The sequence below is a fragment of the Gouania willdenowi genome, chromosome 13 (genome assembly GCF_900634775.1).
Source record: "Gouania willdenowi chromosome 13, fGouWil2.1, whole genome shotgun sequence".
NCBI classification, from domain to species: Eukaryota; Metazoa; Chordata; class Actinopteri; order Blenniiformes; family Gobiesocidae; genus Gouania; species Gouania willdenowi.
Window position 1 is genome coordinate 32601761 of NC_041056.1, and position 17362 is coordinate 32619122.

General features: G+C 38.9%; 1 protein-coding gene across 2 annotated transcripts in view; it reads right to left on the reverse strand.

The window, feature by feature from the left end:
• The window catches only part of nlk2 (nemo-like kinase, type 2), a 56089-nt gene that overhangs the window by 29364 nt on the left and 9363 nt on the right, over positions 1-17362 (reverse strand). For both annotated transcript variants that reach the window (XM_028464269.1, XM_028464270.1), the window contains 4 exons: positions 7616-7745; positions 7470-7525; positions 6166-6272; positions 4180-4265 (listed from right to left, as the gene is read on the reverse strand). In XM_028464269.1, coding sequence (XP_028320070.1) covers positions 4180-4265; positions 6166-6272; positions 7470-7525; positions 7616-7745 — 379 coding nt within the window. The remainder of the gene's footprint in view (positions 1-4179; positions 4266-6165; positions 6273-7469; positions 7526-7615; positions 7746-17362) is intronic.

Sequence of the window (17362 nt, forward strand, 5' to 3'; positions counted from 1 at the left end):
CCTTGTCACGTCCCACAGAGTGCATCTCTCTCTCTCTCTGGGTGAGGAGACGGTGCGCACTCACGCAACTTTGCTGAGGGTATTGCAACGGTGAATGCACCAAGTATAAACACCAATGTGCTCCTTTGGAGTGCGCGCTGTCAGCGAACGGAGCCAGGCATAACAAGCCCTTACTTGAGCGCTCACATTGAGGGCAGCAGTAAAAAGGAAGAATGTGCTGAATGTACACGCTACTAAAAATCAGCATCAAGGGGTCAGAACTGATAGACTATGATGCCAGGCCAGATGTTCAGCTGTTGTTCTCTCAGAGCAGGGGTCTGAAACCTGCGGTTCTTGGGCCTAATGTTGCCCTTTGACTCTTTTGCAATGGCTCCCTAAAGCTTTAAAGAAAACTATTGAAATAAACAGGTTTTTTTTGTTTTTTTTTTTACAGAGCCTATTAATGACTAATGACAAAAAAAATCAAGAAATAATAATTTGTTAACCTAAAAATAAATCACGGTGTCCAATGACTCAGCACCTTCCTACTTCACCTCCTGCAACATCTCCAGACCATCAACTTTCCTGCACCTGTGGCTAACCTTAAGTTTTAAATCCCTGGCAAGATAACTAAACCAACAAAAACACTATTCTGGAAGAAAATAAATATTTTAATTGTGTGGGGACAGAGACATTTAACCGCCAATGTGCCGGTTAAATATGCATGCTTTATGTGTGGCAAGAAATTAGCAATTAGCATGTGTTGATCACATGACAGTGCGTTATCAAATTCAAGTTACTTATTGTAGCCTTTTAAAGACATTAAGTAAAAAAATCTTCTTTATATAACAACGTGTTCATGTAAACTGAGGTGTAAGAATTTGAAGATGCAATATACTGTTGTATTTCAATTTATTTAATTTTAAACTGTTTTTAAGTTGCCATTTACATGATCAATATAAAAAAATCAAATGAAATTAAATCAAACATTATTTTATATAATTTTAACTGTATAGAATTTAATTCACTGTATTGTCTTCAATGAGAAGGTACTTTTAGGCTCCATGAGGACGTTAATCCAGGTGAGATGAGGCAAAATAGTTCCTTGTAGAGTAATGGTTGCAGACTCCTGACCCAGGAGAAGAGGGTTAGGAGATCCCACTATAAGAGCTGGACCCTCTGAATTTAATTCCATGGGGTGAAGCAATGCAGATGCTAACTTATGCTACGGTTAAGGTAATTGAAGTACAGCCTTTCTGCAAAATTAAAAAAAAAACAAAAAACAGAATACATGTAACCTGTTATGCTATGCTGTTATTTAAATTTTTTTTTTGTTACGTCTTCTTTTAAAATTATACAAAAGAAATGACCTGTTATTGCAGCTGTTGCTTGTTGCAGAAAAACTTAATATTGTCACTAAAATCTGAAAACATTTAACGAATATATCTTGAGTCATTGTCAATCTTTACAACATACAAAACTACGGTACACCAGTTAAGTCAACTATTCATCAGCATGCCTGGCTATGCTGTACACCCCCCCACCCCCCCGTTAAAAAAAAAGGGTGCGACCAATTCTGTGCTTGTGAAAAGTTAGTGTGGAGCCCTGGTAAGCAAATATTCCTCGATACAAGTCGTATTAAAAAAAAATATTTTGACGCGCCATGGCAAATCCAGGAACAAGTCGGCATGAGAGAAACAGAAAAAGAACAAAAACCTTCATTTTCTGAGAAAAGTAATTTTTTGGTATACTTGCTAAATATGCAATTGAAGTTATTAAGAAAACAGTCCATGCTTCAAATAACAGTATCAGAGGTTTTAAATTGGTAAACTTTGTCTTTGAAACAGCTTATTTGGGGCTTCCGGTTCTGGGCTAGATGGAAAGGAAGCTTAGAAAGAGAGCTCTCGACAAGAGTTAAGTAAAATACAATACTATACTGTATACTGTACTACATCTGTTATATCGGAAATAAGAGAGCCATACCAGTACTACATTTGTATTATATCAACAAAACAAAACATATGAAAGATGTAGATAGACTGCTACACATTTAAACTTGTGTAAACTTGTTTTCAAATTCAAAATAAACACTTCCCTCAATCAATCTAAAACAACACAAGTTTTGTATTCAGAGTTTTTTCAAGAACTTTTGTCTTCCTCATTAGAAAAGGGTTTGAAATCAGTAGCTATCATTTGATCAAACTCATCGTCAGTACTGTGCTGCTTGGCTGGGTCGTGTGTTTTGGTATAAATTGACTCATTTCGCTTTAGTTGCAAAAGGGATTTTACTTGGGTGTGTAGGGATGGCAGTAGATGTTTCCGCAGACGTTGTTGCTTTGACACACCAAGAGCAGTAAAATGTGAACTGGTGGGTCCTCTCTCTAACTGCACTGTAGGATGGACAGCTCTCATATGTCTGTGCAGGTTTGTGATAAAACCGGCTCTGAAAGTTATTTTAACTTTGCAGTGAAGGCACTCTGCTCTGTTGTTTCAAAGATCTTAATAGTGTAGCCAAATACTGCGTTGCTTTCAGGTGTAATTTATAGTTGTATACACAGTCACACACTCTCCTCAACGCTATCTCACTCGCATTTGCCCTCCTCTTTGTTTTCACATAATGGTATGATTCTTTATCTGCCAGGCTGGCCAATCACTCTGCCTTGAGCAGAGCTGGCGTTGAGCACTGTAGCTCAGCAGCAAAAGAATGCGATGCACAAACTGGTTCCTCTAATTTACTACAGAGACTTGGCTCTCGAAGCAAAAATGTTTTGCGCATAACATATCTCTATCAGAAACGCAGCTACAGCACTGCAGAGATTATGGGTGGGAACTGTCACTCAAAACTCAGTAAATCAAACCAAAGAGAAATGCTGAGATCGTCATTACACTGAGTGGTGCCAAACAGCCTGTGTTTATGCCGTGGCGTGCTACCTGTGGCACGGGTGCCAAGGGTTGCCAACTACTGCTCTATAGAGTACAATGAAAGTAAATGAGAAAGGGAATCAGGGATGGAGATTTCTGGGGAGGCCTGGGACAATATGTGGTTCTTCCAGTAGACAACATCTACAGTGGGGCAAAAAAGTATTTGGCAGTCACCGACTGGGCAATATGTTGTTAGGTTTTGTTTATTCAGACCAAGTTTCGACTGTCAACTGCCAGTCACACAATGTTGAGTTATCAAAATATGGAGTTTTATGCACATTGGAGCACCTTTTGAGAAGAAACAACGAAAGTAACACAATGTCATCCTTGCTGACTTTTTCCACTGTGTATTTTCTGATTTTGTGGCAGTGTTTTGGTAGGTAACATACCCTACCTGTATATCAGCTGATTCAGCTTGGCCTGTAGTTTCACGTAGGCTCTTGTTATAGAGCTCTGTCTTTATTTTGTGACTCACAGCAGTGGAAAAAAGCAGAGTTGTCGACTTTTCCCTCTTTGAACATAATGGCCAATCTTCGGGTAAACAAAGAGACAATGTTTTTTTTTTTGTCCCACCATCGGTACATAAACCAAGAAACACTGCACTGTCACGAAAAAATGCACCATGCTCCACACAATAGTAGGGGTGGGAACCTTCAGGCACCTCACAATTCGGTTTGAATACAATTGCAGGGATTGCGATTCAATTATGAATGAATTAATGCATTTTAATGCACTTTTTCACAGCATTTCTTTATTTCTCACCATGACCACTGATGAATTGCTATGTTTAAAAACAGAAATTTCATTCAGACAGGAAACAAATTTACCTTTTATTAAATGCAGAGGACATCTGTAAAAACTGCAAGGCAATGTGCCAATGTAACAACTTCCTTGATTGTAACATATACAATAAACAAAAAAGGCCTGTTCTAAACAATGTATTATATACCAATTATTATATATAATGAACTAAATCAGCAGCTCAAGTACAATAGTAGTTTTATAATTTTATTAGTGAGAGAAATATAGTTTCGTCTGACCACAGACCCACATATATTGAAGATAAGCTACAAATAGTTTATCTTCATTTGCTAAGCATCTAATTTGATGTATCTATATTACATACAAATATCACAAACACCACATTTATAAATAATTGGAATCGACTCTCAATGGCCCATTACAACTCTTCATGTTGAGCAGTGTGGATGCTATAGTACGCATGTTCCAATTGTGCCCCGAACTAAAGACAACATTGATCTGCCTTGATCAACATACCTTAAGCACACAGTTGCTGTTGACCAGGAGGTTGCCAGGTTTAATGTCTCGATGTAAAATTCCAGCCGAGTGAAGGTATTTTAGTCCTGTGGGAAGTGATGTTTGAAGAGGGAGTGAAAAAAAAAGCTTAACATAAGTGATTCATGGAAACAGTATTGATGAATAAGCACACAATTAAGGAATTAGTTGTTTATATTTTTAAAAACGGTATTTTTTTCATGATAAAAAGAGCCTTTCACATATTTACAAAGCAGATATTTGATAAATGCTAATAAATTCTGAGTGGGAGCAATATGGCGTCCTGTAGAACAGTGACGAAGAGGGCATTGCAGTCAGCTTTTAATTGAAAACCAAAATACTATAACAGGATTTTTCCAAAGGGGCAATGGGCATATTATTCTGCTAACCAGGACCACTGGTTCCATTTGAGCATTTACACGCAGGTCGAGTATTAGAACCAACAAAGTCACGTGACCCAGAGGACCTGGTAAGGCAATAACTTCTGATTTAGTCTGAGGCACAGTCTCCTCAATATTTTTGCTGTAAGCAGGTTTGTTAATCCCGCATTCTGCGGCTGCTTGGTTAGCGAGAGGGCCGAAGCTATCTTCGCAAGCCGTGCACTGGTATCTTGTGACGGTTGTTCTCGGAGTTGCAAGAACTTGTCAGCCCTCCAGGAGCTGCAGCTCATCTTTGGACACTGTGCTTTTGCCTCCCTGTGACGGAGTAGGACGCCCCAGGTAGGTTGAATCTGAGTACAGCTGGTTTCTGTTGCAGTGCTGTCCAGTGTGTAGAGTGCTCTTCTCGTGCCGGCATTGCAGAGGTGTGAAGATAGTCTTTTTTTACTTCTCTGCATTGGTGCATAGGTGAAGGCAGTTTTTGTCTTTATAGGTGCTTACTTGTATGCTCATAGTTGAAGGTAGCATTCCGCTTTTCTCTGTGGCTTAGTTATTTATTTTTTACCCCCTTGTAGGTGAAGGTAGCATTTTTCTGCTCCACTCTCCCTCTTCTCCCTGTATTGGGATGTCCTTTGTTCCATCACTTTTTTCATCTTTTACAGGTGATGGCAGCCTTTTTGCTTCCCTCTCCTTGTATCTGGTGCAGCTCTGAGATCGCTGTTTAAACCCTTATAGGTGAAAGCAGCTTTTGGCTTCCTTCTTCCCGTTAAATGGTTGCCCTGTCAATTAGCCACTGCTGCTTGTGTGACCAACCTGATTCCTGAGAATGGTCCTGACTTGTGCCTCTCTCGCCTCGGCCTGGAACATTTGGAGGAAAGCCTTTTAGAGGACCCCTGTATTTTTGTAGCTACAGTAGAGTATTTTCCCCGGGCACTAAGGGCAGCCAGACTACCGGAGGTGGAGGAGTGCATGGGTAAGGTCCCCCAACCAAGCCCACCGCCCCTGATCCAGTTGACCTCAGCCCAACATTTGAATGCTGGCCAGCTGAAGCACTGTGGGATGGTGGCAAGGGGGTCCCCTTCAAATAGGAAGGTAAACTCAGGGCTGGCTACCCGACAGGAAGGATCTCCTGTCCCAACTGAATGGCGGGGGTTGGCATCCCGACCCTTGCGACTGCAGCTGTGGGTTTGGTTGCTGCAGGCTCTGAACCACTGCTAGCCAGGTGCAGGAAACTTGTCCTTAAGACGGTTCTCAATGCCAGGACCCCCTCCACAAGGTTGATGTATGAGAACAGGTGGTCTGGTGCTTAAGTATCAATGAGGACCCTGTGTACTGCTTGGTTCTGGTAATTCTAAGCTTCCTGCAATCGCTTCTCGACAGAAGTTCATGTAATTTCAACATCATGCTTGGAGTTGGTTTATTTTGATTAAATTTCAACAGCATAAAAAAATTACCAAACGTCATTTTCATCAACACCATTTCTTGAAGAGTTGCACCTGTGCACTAACTTTCAAGTGAGCGCCTCTCACATGCTCATAGATTTCATTTATAAGCAAAGTAAGAAAAAAGTTAGAAATGCACGAAGACCTACCTCGTAAAATCTGATAAAGGAAAACTTTGGCATGGTCCGAGCTCAATGGCTGTGGGGATACAATGATCTTATGGAGGTCACTTTGCATCAGTTCAGTCACCACATAGCTTATCAGATAATGGTTAAAGTCGACAGGAAAGATAGGTTGATGGCATTGAGGATAAAAATTATAAGAGCAGGAGTTATCCCAGAAAAAAAAAGACATTTAAAAAACAATGAAAAAATAGTTTAAAGTTTCAAGATGTTTTAATGAGGACAGACAATGAAATAAAATATTGAAACAAAAAAATAATATTTTGATAAGATCACCAAGGCTCCAGAGAAATCACTTCACTTAGAAAGCAAACTATTCAACTTCATATTACTTTGGAGCCTCAAGGCAGACGTCCGCAAGCCCAGTGATCGCAAAGATCAAGTTTTGTCCACTCCGCATCTCTGGTGTCACACAAAACACTGCTCGGCATGCATTTTTCACATCAACCCACATTAATGTAACACCGACCTGCATTTACCCCACTTGGTGAAACAGACCAGGAGAGAGGGAGACGAGCTTTGAGGAGAGGCTGACAGACGAGCTACGAATGTACCGACACCTTTATAGCATGTCCCAGAAAGAGTATCAGGATTACAGAAAAGTGCAATGAATGAAATGTAGTTTAACTGACTCCTCGCTCATTTATTAAGAATCTTACACACTGGTTTAAGATGATGTTTTCCTGTTTGTACCCGTTTCTCTTATGTTAAGCCTATCAATTTTGCATTATTTTAAGACAACTCATCCCTGCAGTAACCTGTAGTTTCCACCGGGCGTCGGGCTTTCTTGTCAGTGTGCTTTGATAGCGTGGGTTTTAGCCTGCGCAGAGAGGTTAAAAGAGTTGTTGACCTCGAAGAGCTGTGTTCATGTAAGGATAGTAATGGGAGAGCAATTTGTTTTGGAGCAGTCAGCTTGGAGAGGGCAATCTATCCGCGAGAGTGGTGCATTTAGAGACACCATGCTGTTAGTGTGACCAGTGCGCATTGAGACGACGAGATCCGTGAGAGCGGTGAGTTTTGTTTACTCAAACCAAGAGCTGTTACATGTAGGATTTCCCTGGAAACTACTACACGGAAGTTTGCCCAACTATGAAAGCTCTGATGGGTGCGGACATTCCGAGCAGAATCCGCTCCGCCTACGTTCCGCCAGAGGATGTTTGGTACTTTTGAGATGGAATTACACTAATTCAATCAGATTAGCATGATGTTAAATGATTTTGCAGTATACATAAATGTGGGGAAGAGGTATTGAAGCTGTAGGTCAAGGATACATTTCTTCAAAATAGTCGATGTGTGGGGGTTGTAGTATGTCCAAAGCGGAGAGTACCTTGAGAGACATAAAAAAACAAATACATTTTGCATCAAACCACCAGGAGTAATCTAAGCTGTATGAGCACATTGGTTTCATATTACTCACATTTTCATGTTTGAAGAAGCAGAGCATCTTCAGCTCCCGAAACACCCTCTTGCAAGAAACAAGATTTTGGAAGACATTGGGCATCTTTTTAAGTGCGACACGCTTTCCATCTCTGGGGTCTGTCACTGACCTAGGTGACAAGGAGAAACCATTAAAAAGATCACCTGGCACTCTTACTACTCTTCACGAGTCACAAACTTCCCACTCCCGCTCGGTGTTAGGTTTGACAGCTGGAACATGAGCCCCATTCTCTGCTAAAAAAGAAAGTAGGGCTCGGCAGGTTAAAAAAAAGAAAGAGCAATGGGTCACATGTATTTCAAATTCATTTATTAGAGGAGAAGCCCCTTGAGATGAAACGTCTCATTTTCGAGGGGGGTCCTCAAGATTGCAACAAATGACAGATACAGCAAAACAGACAATATATAATTACAAAATACATAAGGAAAAACAACAAAACACCACACACACACACACTACTACTTCAGCCAAGGGGTGAATAAAATTTGTTTTAAAATGTGAGTTAAAGCTGCAGTATGTAAGTTTAGATTGGCAACATTTGGTCAAAAATCCACAATTATATTTTAGCATATCGTAATTCAAAGTGTTCTGAGTGGAGAGTGAACCGCTTCTCCTTCTCTTGGCCCTGCAAATTAGCTTTAGAAATGGAGCATGACACTGGATTTCAGCCAATCAGCACGTGCGCTCCATGGGCTGTTTTGGGCATTACTATTGGCTGCTCGACTGTAGTCAGGTGCGTTCATGTACCATTGGTAGTAAAAGTGTAATGGTGGTTGTTCCAGCAGAAGTCCCCACCACGGCATTACGCATAGCGGTTACACGGCAACGCATGAGGAAAAAAGCACACCGAGGTGGAGAAATAACAGTCTGAAGGCACAAACATACTCTGGAGGAATGGACCGCTTTGCGTCCTCACTGATCCTTGTGACTGTACAGCCTGCCCCATGTACTGGCTTCAGAGGGAGAGTGATAACAGACAGGATAAATTGCAAACAAACCCTCGACAACCGCTTGAGAGAACAGACGAAATTCATTTTACAGTCTGGATGCGGAGTGGTGGTTGTCTGCTCTGAGCAGCAGACAACTGAGATCACAGCCGCCTGTGTGAGCTCTCTGGCGGGAATAAGCTGACGGCAGCAGCCACTTACAGGATAGTAACTAGAGAGCGATATGTGCATTCAATTCACTAAAACACTGGAAAACTCTCCAATAACATGAAATAAAGTCCCTACATTTGTCTCTAGTCTCTATAAAGAAAAAAGTTGCTAAGTGATCCACACATTTGAACATAAGGGAGCAGAGGGAGAGTATTCTACATACTGCAACTTTAAAAAGCATTTGAGACAAGTGAAAAAAATCAATTTCCTCCTGTTTTCAAGAAGGATTTTTTTAGGGATGTCCTGATAAGATGGGCTGGAGCAGCTTGAGAGAATTTTTAGAAACTTTCAGAGAACAGTGAGCACCTCCTCCTATCCTAAAGCACTGGCAGCAGTCACTCTGAATGACAGATTAACATTTTCACAACTAAAGTGTGGGTCTATAGCTCTGATCCAAGTGCATGTCTAACGGCATGTTAGTGCTTTACATTTAACTCTTGATTCTAAATGAAGAACCCATAAAAGAGAAAAGTGTAATGCATAAAGATCTGAAGCTTGATGTTAATTGAGTTTCTGAAAAATGTGAAAAACCGTTTGCATATCTCGATAGAGATGTCCCCATAAAACGATTCAATTTCTATTTTTTCAGTTTTGTATAAACAATTCTTAAAGCTTGGGCATTTGTTTCTTTATTAGGATCCCATTAGCTTAAGCAAAAGCTACTGTATAAGATATTGTTCCTGGGGTCCACAGATAACACAATGATGACAATACAATTTATACAATGAAAATAATAACATTACACCAACAAAACAGATATATCAACAACTACAACTCAAAACAAAATCAATAAAAACAGACATAAATGCGCGTTTCTTGATAATATCTGTAGGGAATTTTTTAAAGTATAAATATTATGTTGTTTAATGTCATTTGGTAATGAGTTCCATTCATACATAACTGTATGTTACTGAGCGCTGTACTAATGACAGTCTTACTTTGGGTTAAATAAAACAACCACTAACTACATTACTTAGTTGAGTAATGTGTTTCTATTTTTGAGAAATTCAATGCAAGTTTGTTATATATGATCCAGTTTACCAACAAATGTAACATTGATATTTGTATCTGACAAATATACAACTGACAATATTACAATATTAGCCTGGTCTAAAACAGATGGAAGATCATTTGTAAAAAAAAAAAAAAAAAAATACATAGAAGTGGTCCAAGACAACTTCCCTGAGGTACTCCCTGTTTCACAAGATTTACATCTGAAAAACTCCCATTAAAATACGAAGTTTGTCTCTTATTATTTAATAACTATTAGTCCATTGTAGTGGTGCAACACATCAAAAAACTCACGGTTCAGATCGTATCACTGTTTTGAGACATGGATCGAATCATTTTTCGGATGAGCAGGAAAAAAAAGAAATAGACAAGACAAAATAGAATATTTGCATTTCCTGAAGAAAATGCAAGTGATGATTCATGTGCTGGCCCGCGTCACACTGCATTAGCATAGCATTAACCTATCAATAGCATTAACATGGTAATAACTTAACTTACCTTAACCAGCAAAACCAGTTAGAAGTCCAGTTTACACCGTACCATGTGTGAACATGAAAGGAAAAACCAGTTAGAAGTCCAGTTTATATAGTATTGTGTGTTAAAATCCCAGTATGAAAGGAAAAACCAGTTAAACCAGTTAGAAGTCCAGTTCACACAGCAGTATGTGTAAAAATCCCAGTTTGAAGGAAAAAATCAGTTAAACCAGTAAGAAGTCCAGTTTACACAGCAGTATGTGTAAAAATCCCAGTTTGAAGCGAAAAAAAAAAACAGTTAAACTAGTTAGAAGTCCAGTTTACACAGCAGTATGTGTAAAAATCCCAGTTTGAAGGGAAAACCCAGTTAAACCAGTTAGAAGTCCAGTTTACACAGCAGTATGTGTAAAAATCCAAGTTTGAAGGCAAACCAGTTAAAAGTCCAGTTCACACAGCAGTATGTGTAAAAATCCCAGTTTGAAGGGAAACCAGTTAAAAGTCCAGTTTACACAGCAGTATGTATAAAAATCCCAGTTTGAAGGGAAAACCCAGTTAAACCAGATAGAAGTCCAGTATACACAGCAGTATGTGTAAAAATCCCAGTTTGAAGGAAAACCAGTTAAAAGTCCAGTTTACACAGCAGTATGTCTAAAAATCCCAGTTTGAAGGGAAAAACCAGTTAGAAGTCCAGTTCACACAGCAGTATGTGCAAAAATCCCAGCTTGATGGAAAAAAACAGTTAAACCAGTTAGAAGTCCAGTTCACACAGCAGTATGTGTAAAAGTCCCAGTTTGTAGGGAAAATCCAGTTAAACCAGTTAGAAGTCCAGTTCACACAGCAGTATGTGCAAAAGTCCCAGCTTGAAGGGAAAAACCAGTTAAACCAGTTAGAAGTCCAGTTTACACAGTAGTATGTGTAAAAATCCCAGTTTGAAGGGAAACCAGTTAAAAGTCCAGTTTACACAGCAGTATGTATAAAAACCCCAGTTTGAAGGGAAAAACCAGTAAAACCAGTTAGAAGTCCAGTTCATACAGTAGTATGTTTAAAAATCCCAGTATGAGCTGAAAGTGAACAAACAGCTGAACATGTCAAAGTTTGAATAGTGGAAATCCATTAAAAAAAATGGCAGAGCAGTTAACAATTTAGTTTGTAGGTGTGAAATGAGAACCTGCAAACCCCACACAAAAAAAGTTTGGTGATGAAGAGGAGGGGTGATGACGAAGAGCTGAATTTTTTACACATTTCAAAGTTTGAATGGTGGAAATCGGTTGAAAAATGGCTAAGTAATTAACGATTAAAATTTTAAGTGTGAAATGATAACCTGCAAACCCCACACAAGAGGTTTGGTGATGAAGAGGAGGGGTGATGATGAAAAGTAGAGTTTTTGAAAGATTTAAAAGTTTAAATGGTGAAAATCCGTTAAAAAGGTTGAAAAGGGTTGAAAAAGTTTGAAAAGGTTGAAAAAATTGAAATAGGTTGAAAAAGTTGAAATGGGTTTGAAAGGTTGAAAGAAGTTTTAATTTGTTGGTTGTAGTAGCTGAACATGTTAAAGGTTGATTGCTTTGCATCAGTTACAAAATGGCTAACGATGAAGTGGCCGAGCACTTCCGGTCCTCGGTCTAATTTTATGCAGTCCCCAAAGTAAATGTACAAAATGACAGAAAAATACACAAAACATGAGCAAGAATAAATAAAAAAATAGAATTACAACACTGCAGGAAAATACAGTAAAAGACCAGAGAAACACGGAAAATACTACAAAAACACACAAAACTATAAAAATGACAACATACAACAGTACACCAAAAGACAAGAAAAACATGAAAAAAAAAAACTCAGCAAACCCACAGCACTAACAAAAAAGACAACAGAAATACACAAAAAGAATTACTCCAAAAACACTTAATGATAGCACAAATACACAATATGACTCCAAAAAACATATATTCTACAGGAAAAATACACAAAAGAACAGAAATGCACAAAATGCCTCATAACGAGCAAGACAACAACAACATACACGGAATGAGATAAATACACAAAATTACTATAAAACTCTTTGTTCTTTCCTGTATTAATGCTTAGATCATTCATTATTTTAAATGCTAACATTAATGTTGATCATGTGACCCTCTGATCAAACAAATGCATTTTTGTGGCGCCGCTGTGATTAAAGTTGCCTACCTCTGATATAAGTAAAGAACAATATAAACATCACTCGAGTTCATTAAAGGGAAAAAATAAAAACACTTACCAACACTAAAAGTAGGAGACTGTGGTTCTACAAATGAGGAGATTGAGGACACATCTGAAGATGCTGAAGGCAGCCATGATTTTCAGTGCGTCTTGTCTGCATAGTTAGAAAAATGTGGAGGCGTTCTACGCAGAAATATTGCCGCATAGAGTGCCCATGCAGGGGGGCGTGGCTGCAAAAATTATGTCATTTGTACGTACGGAGCCATGCGGACCTCGGGGTTGCGTCAAGCATAAAACAGTCTTAAACCTCTTCCCGTGGGACAGGGTTCTACAACCTTTACTCTACAAGGAACCATTTAACCTCATCTCACTTGGAATAAAGTCCTCCCGGAGCCGAAAAATACCTTCTCAATGAAGAGAATACAGTGAGATAAATTATATACAGTTAAAAATATATATAGAAACATTTTTTGATTTAATTTGACTTGATTTTTATTGATCATGTAAATGAAAAGTTAAAAACAGTTTTAAAAAAAATAAATTGATATTAAGAAATAAAACAGTATATTGCATCTTCAAATTCTTACACATCTCAGTTTACACGAACACAATGTTATATAAAGAAGATTTTATTTTAGTTAATGTATTTGGAAGGCTACAAAAAGTAACTTGAATTTGATAATGCATGATCATGTGGTCAATACATGCCATTTGCTAATTTCTTGCCACACATAAAGCATGAATATTCAACCGGCACATTTGGCGGTCACATGAATCTGTTCCCATAGGTTGCAGAACCCTGGTCTGGGAAAATCACAGCTGAACATCTGGCCTGACATCATAGTCTATCAGTTCTGGCCCCTCAATGCCAATTCTGATGAGCGTGTACGCTTTATCACTGCGCTCGGTGCATTTTACCTTTTTACTGCTGCTCTCAATGTGAGCGCGTACTCAGTGAAGGGCTCATTATGCTTTAAAGAACTTGAGAATAATTTAAAAGACTTCTAAACGAAACACAGCAAGAAACAAGTAATGACCGAAATTAAAGAAACCAGAAATCAAATCTTAGGTATGTATTAAAAGGAACTAGAAAAAAAATACAAGTTTCTAAAGAAGCAGTCATTTTATGAAGTATGATCAAAAGCTAAAAAATGATTAGCAATAAAAATACAGAAAAGACAGACACTACAATCAATATTGGCCAGGGTCAATCAATCAATCAATCAATCAATCAATCAATCTTTTATTTGTATAGCGCCAAATCATAACCAATGGTATCTCAAGACACTTTACAGTAGAGCAGTCTTAAGGACAGACTAGGGGTAGGGGCGGACGGGCAACACCGCGCCGTTTATGGGCTGGAGGGCTGCTCCTCCAGCCCATAGACTGTAGACGCGGCACAAGCCCAGCCCCGCTTCGCACCCCAGTCCTTAGAGTCAATCCTTATCCCAATGTTACGGATATGACTTGCCGACTTCCCTTACTAAAGAATCCATGTTTAACTGGACCATCGAGACGATTAGTGTACCATTAACCCAACACAAAACTACCATATTGTGCTTTTTTGGCTGTAAACAGAGGCTAACTCGTTTTCAGTGGCACCGGGTCTGGAAATGCCCGTATGTTGTGACGTCACGTGGGAACTATATATATCAGAGCTTGTGGTCACGTGACTGCCGTAAAGTAAAACGTTCTCCACGCATTCTCCAGGTCACATGACCTGGTGAAAGACGGTCCGTCTCCTAAAAACTTACATAGTCGGTTTTTCAAGAGGGAAGCCCCGCTTGGAGCATTGATACTGTCAAGCGCTGTATATTGGCCCGAGGAATCATTTAAAATAACGCATATGGGTCAAAAAGTCCACGGTGTGAATTTAAATAAAATAAACTTAAACTTTCGAGTTTTTCCTTCATTAAGACTTAAATGTGTGATTACATTCTGTAGTGTTGCTTCCTTCAGGGCAGCTCTGAGTTGCTGAAAGTAGTTTTTAAAGTAAACTGGGGGAGAGCGGAGCGTACTTCTGCCCTGTTTAATCGCTTAATAATTCTTCGGTGTCTGTAATGCTGACATGCTGACTAGCAAATGGTGTGATTTGGCAGAGAAAAAAACCTTTGGACTTATCATCCAAAAAACCCAGGTATTAACATTATTAACATTCAATTACAACCCACCACCTGAGCTTCAACAAAACTGCCCATTGACTGAACTCAAAAAGTAATTAAATATCTTGGAGTATGGTTAACTCACTGCCCTAGTAACCTATATACAAAAAATTATGAAACAAAAAAACAAGACAATCAAAAAAGACTTTAATAACTGGTCAACACCCCTGTTGAACTTCAGTGTGAGAATCGGGTTCATAAAAATGTCCATTTTGCCCAGAGCTCTGTACCTTTTTATGTCACTTCCAGTTGCGGTCCCAATTAAATAATTTCAAGAGTGGGATAGGCAGGTTTCACTATTCATTTGGAACAGGAACAAACCAAGAATTAAATACAATACCTTAACTATCAGTAAGGAGGGAGGAGGTATGTCTCTCCCTAGCCTCAGAGATTATTATTACTCTTCCCAATTAAAAAATACAGCCTTTTGGTGTGAGAGTGGATATGAAGCAAAGTGGAAGATGGAGAGTAAATGCAAGGGGATCCCAATACAAGCAATGATTGGGGATTACAAACTAACCATAATTTATCAAGATAATCTCAACCGCTTACCCCTTACCTTAAAGGTGCAGTCTGCAACTCTTATAAAAGTAACTATTTGTCATATTTGCTAAAGCTGTCACTAAGTAAGGACAGCTTTACATTAAACTTGTAGTTTGTGTGAAAAAAACAGGCTGATTGAGTCCTGCCTGCTGCTCCTGCTTCCTTTAGCAGATTGCCAGAATGCACCGCGACTGAGCAAAAAAAACCAATCAAATCTGACAGCTGTCAGGAGGATTAGAAGATGGAATTGGTGACTTTTCTGCTTAAAAGGTCATTACTGCTGTTTGACTTACATTATGTTTGATTCGTAATTGTTACACACTAGAACTCTGTAGTGCATGTGTTGTTAATGTGCGCGCAACATCCGCCATGTGAGCTGCTGTAAGTGACAATGTGTTGTTGCTGCTGCTAGGTTGGTGTACTGAGTGCACATTGAGAAAGAGAAGCACTGCAGTAATATACTTTAGCTTGTTAGCTCCACTGAGGAAGGGACTTTGGAAAGTTTGGAGGCAGGGCAAGAGAGCAGCGGGGAGGGATCTGAGAGTCGCAGATTGCACCTTTATATACGTGGTTTGAAGTAATAAAAGAACTACATTTATGGGATCAGGTAAAAAAACTTAAGTAGATTGCATATGACACAGAATTCAAACCCAAACAAATGGATTCTGGATTTAAGCACTGAGTCAATAACGGCATTAACAGCTACTGTAGCATAACAGAGAACAAAACATTAATAGGTTTTCAGGTACTAAGAGAAAAATACAATTTAGAAAAGCACATATTTTTCATATATTTACAATCACGTCAATACTTTCTAAAAGAAATATGTAAGAACGAGGCAATTACAGAACCCAATGGAATAATACGATCAATAATACAGGCATATGCTGGTAACTCTAAATCAATAATTTCAAAACTTTATCAAGGAATTATAAAAGGTAGAAGAGAGACCACAAACTACATCAGGGAGATATGGGAAAAATAATTGAATGATAAAACAACTGATGAACAATGGGAGAACATGTGTGAAACTGCCTCCTCTAACTCCTGTTCCATGGATTGGAGTGAATTTCGCAGGAAGAATCTTGTCCGCTTTTTGGCTACCCCTAAAATGATAACACATTTTATATCAATGGGCCGTACATGTTGGAGAAGTTGTGGGAATGATGGAACGGACAACCGTCATATTCTGGGAAAATATTTGGGAAGTCCTACAACACATTTTTGGGCAGAATATTCAATTATGATGCACAACACTTCATCTGGGTGATTTACCTGAAGGAATGACAGGACATGATAGATACCTGCTGAAAATACTGATTGCTTCAGCAAAGAAAGCAAAAACTTGTAAATGGTTACAGGAAGATGCACCTACAGTAGATAACTGGGTTGAAGTTATCAGCGAGATTCATGAGATGGAAAGATTGACCTTCTTACTACGCCTACAAAAAGAGTCGTACATTGCAAAATGGACAAAAATAATGTTATACTTTCAGATATAAGATCCCCTCCACACCCCACACTACCCATGTACTGTAATAAAACATACTCAAAATGTTGTACAGAACCCTGTTTTACCAAACATTGTAAGAATGTCAATGGCCTAGAAATGTAATAGAAAATAATGATTGTCAACTTAGATGCACTGTGACACTGTTTACTGTTTATGTTGCAGTATTGTTTATGTTTCTCTGTTCTTACAAAAAAACTAAGAAATTTCAAGTATTAACAAAAGAAAAAAGTTACTCAACTACACCTCTAGTACTATTGTCACGCTTGCAATTAAAATTCACTACAGGTACCCTTTGATTAAGCCTCTAAAATTTCTTTTTGATCCTTCATGTATATATTTTACAGGAACTTGCATCCCTAAGGGAGTGGTGGCCTAGTGGTTAAGGACACTTGCCTTGAAATCAGAGGGTTCCCGGTTGTTGAGCAAGTCCCTTAAACCCGAACTGCTCCCCAGGCGCCGCAAAAATGGGCTAAATTGCAGAGGACAAATTTATATGTGTAACAGTGTGTAACAACATATGTAACATCACATATCAATAAAGTTTGAGTTGAGTTTTGAGTTTTTAAGCAGGAAGCAGCAGCGAAAACAATTAAATTATTAAATAATAGCCTCTCTTCACTTAGCCATATGAGAGGAACAATTAAGAATTAAGGATCTGTGGTCCTCCTAAGAGT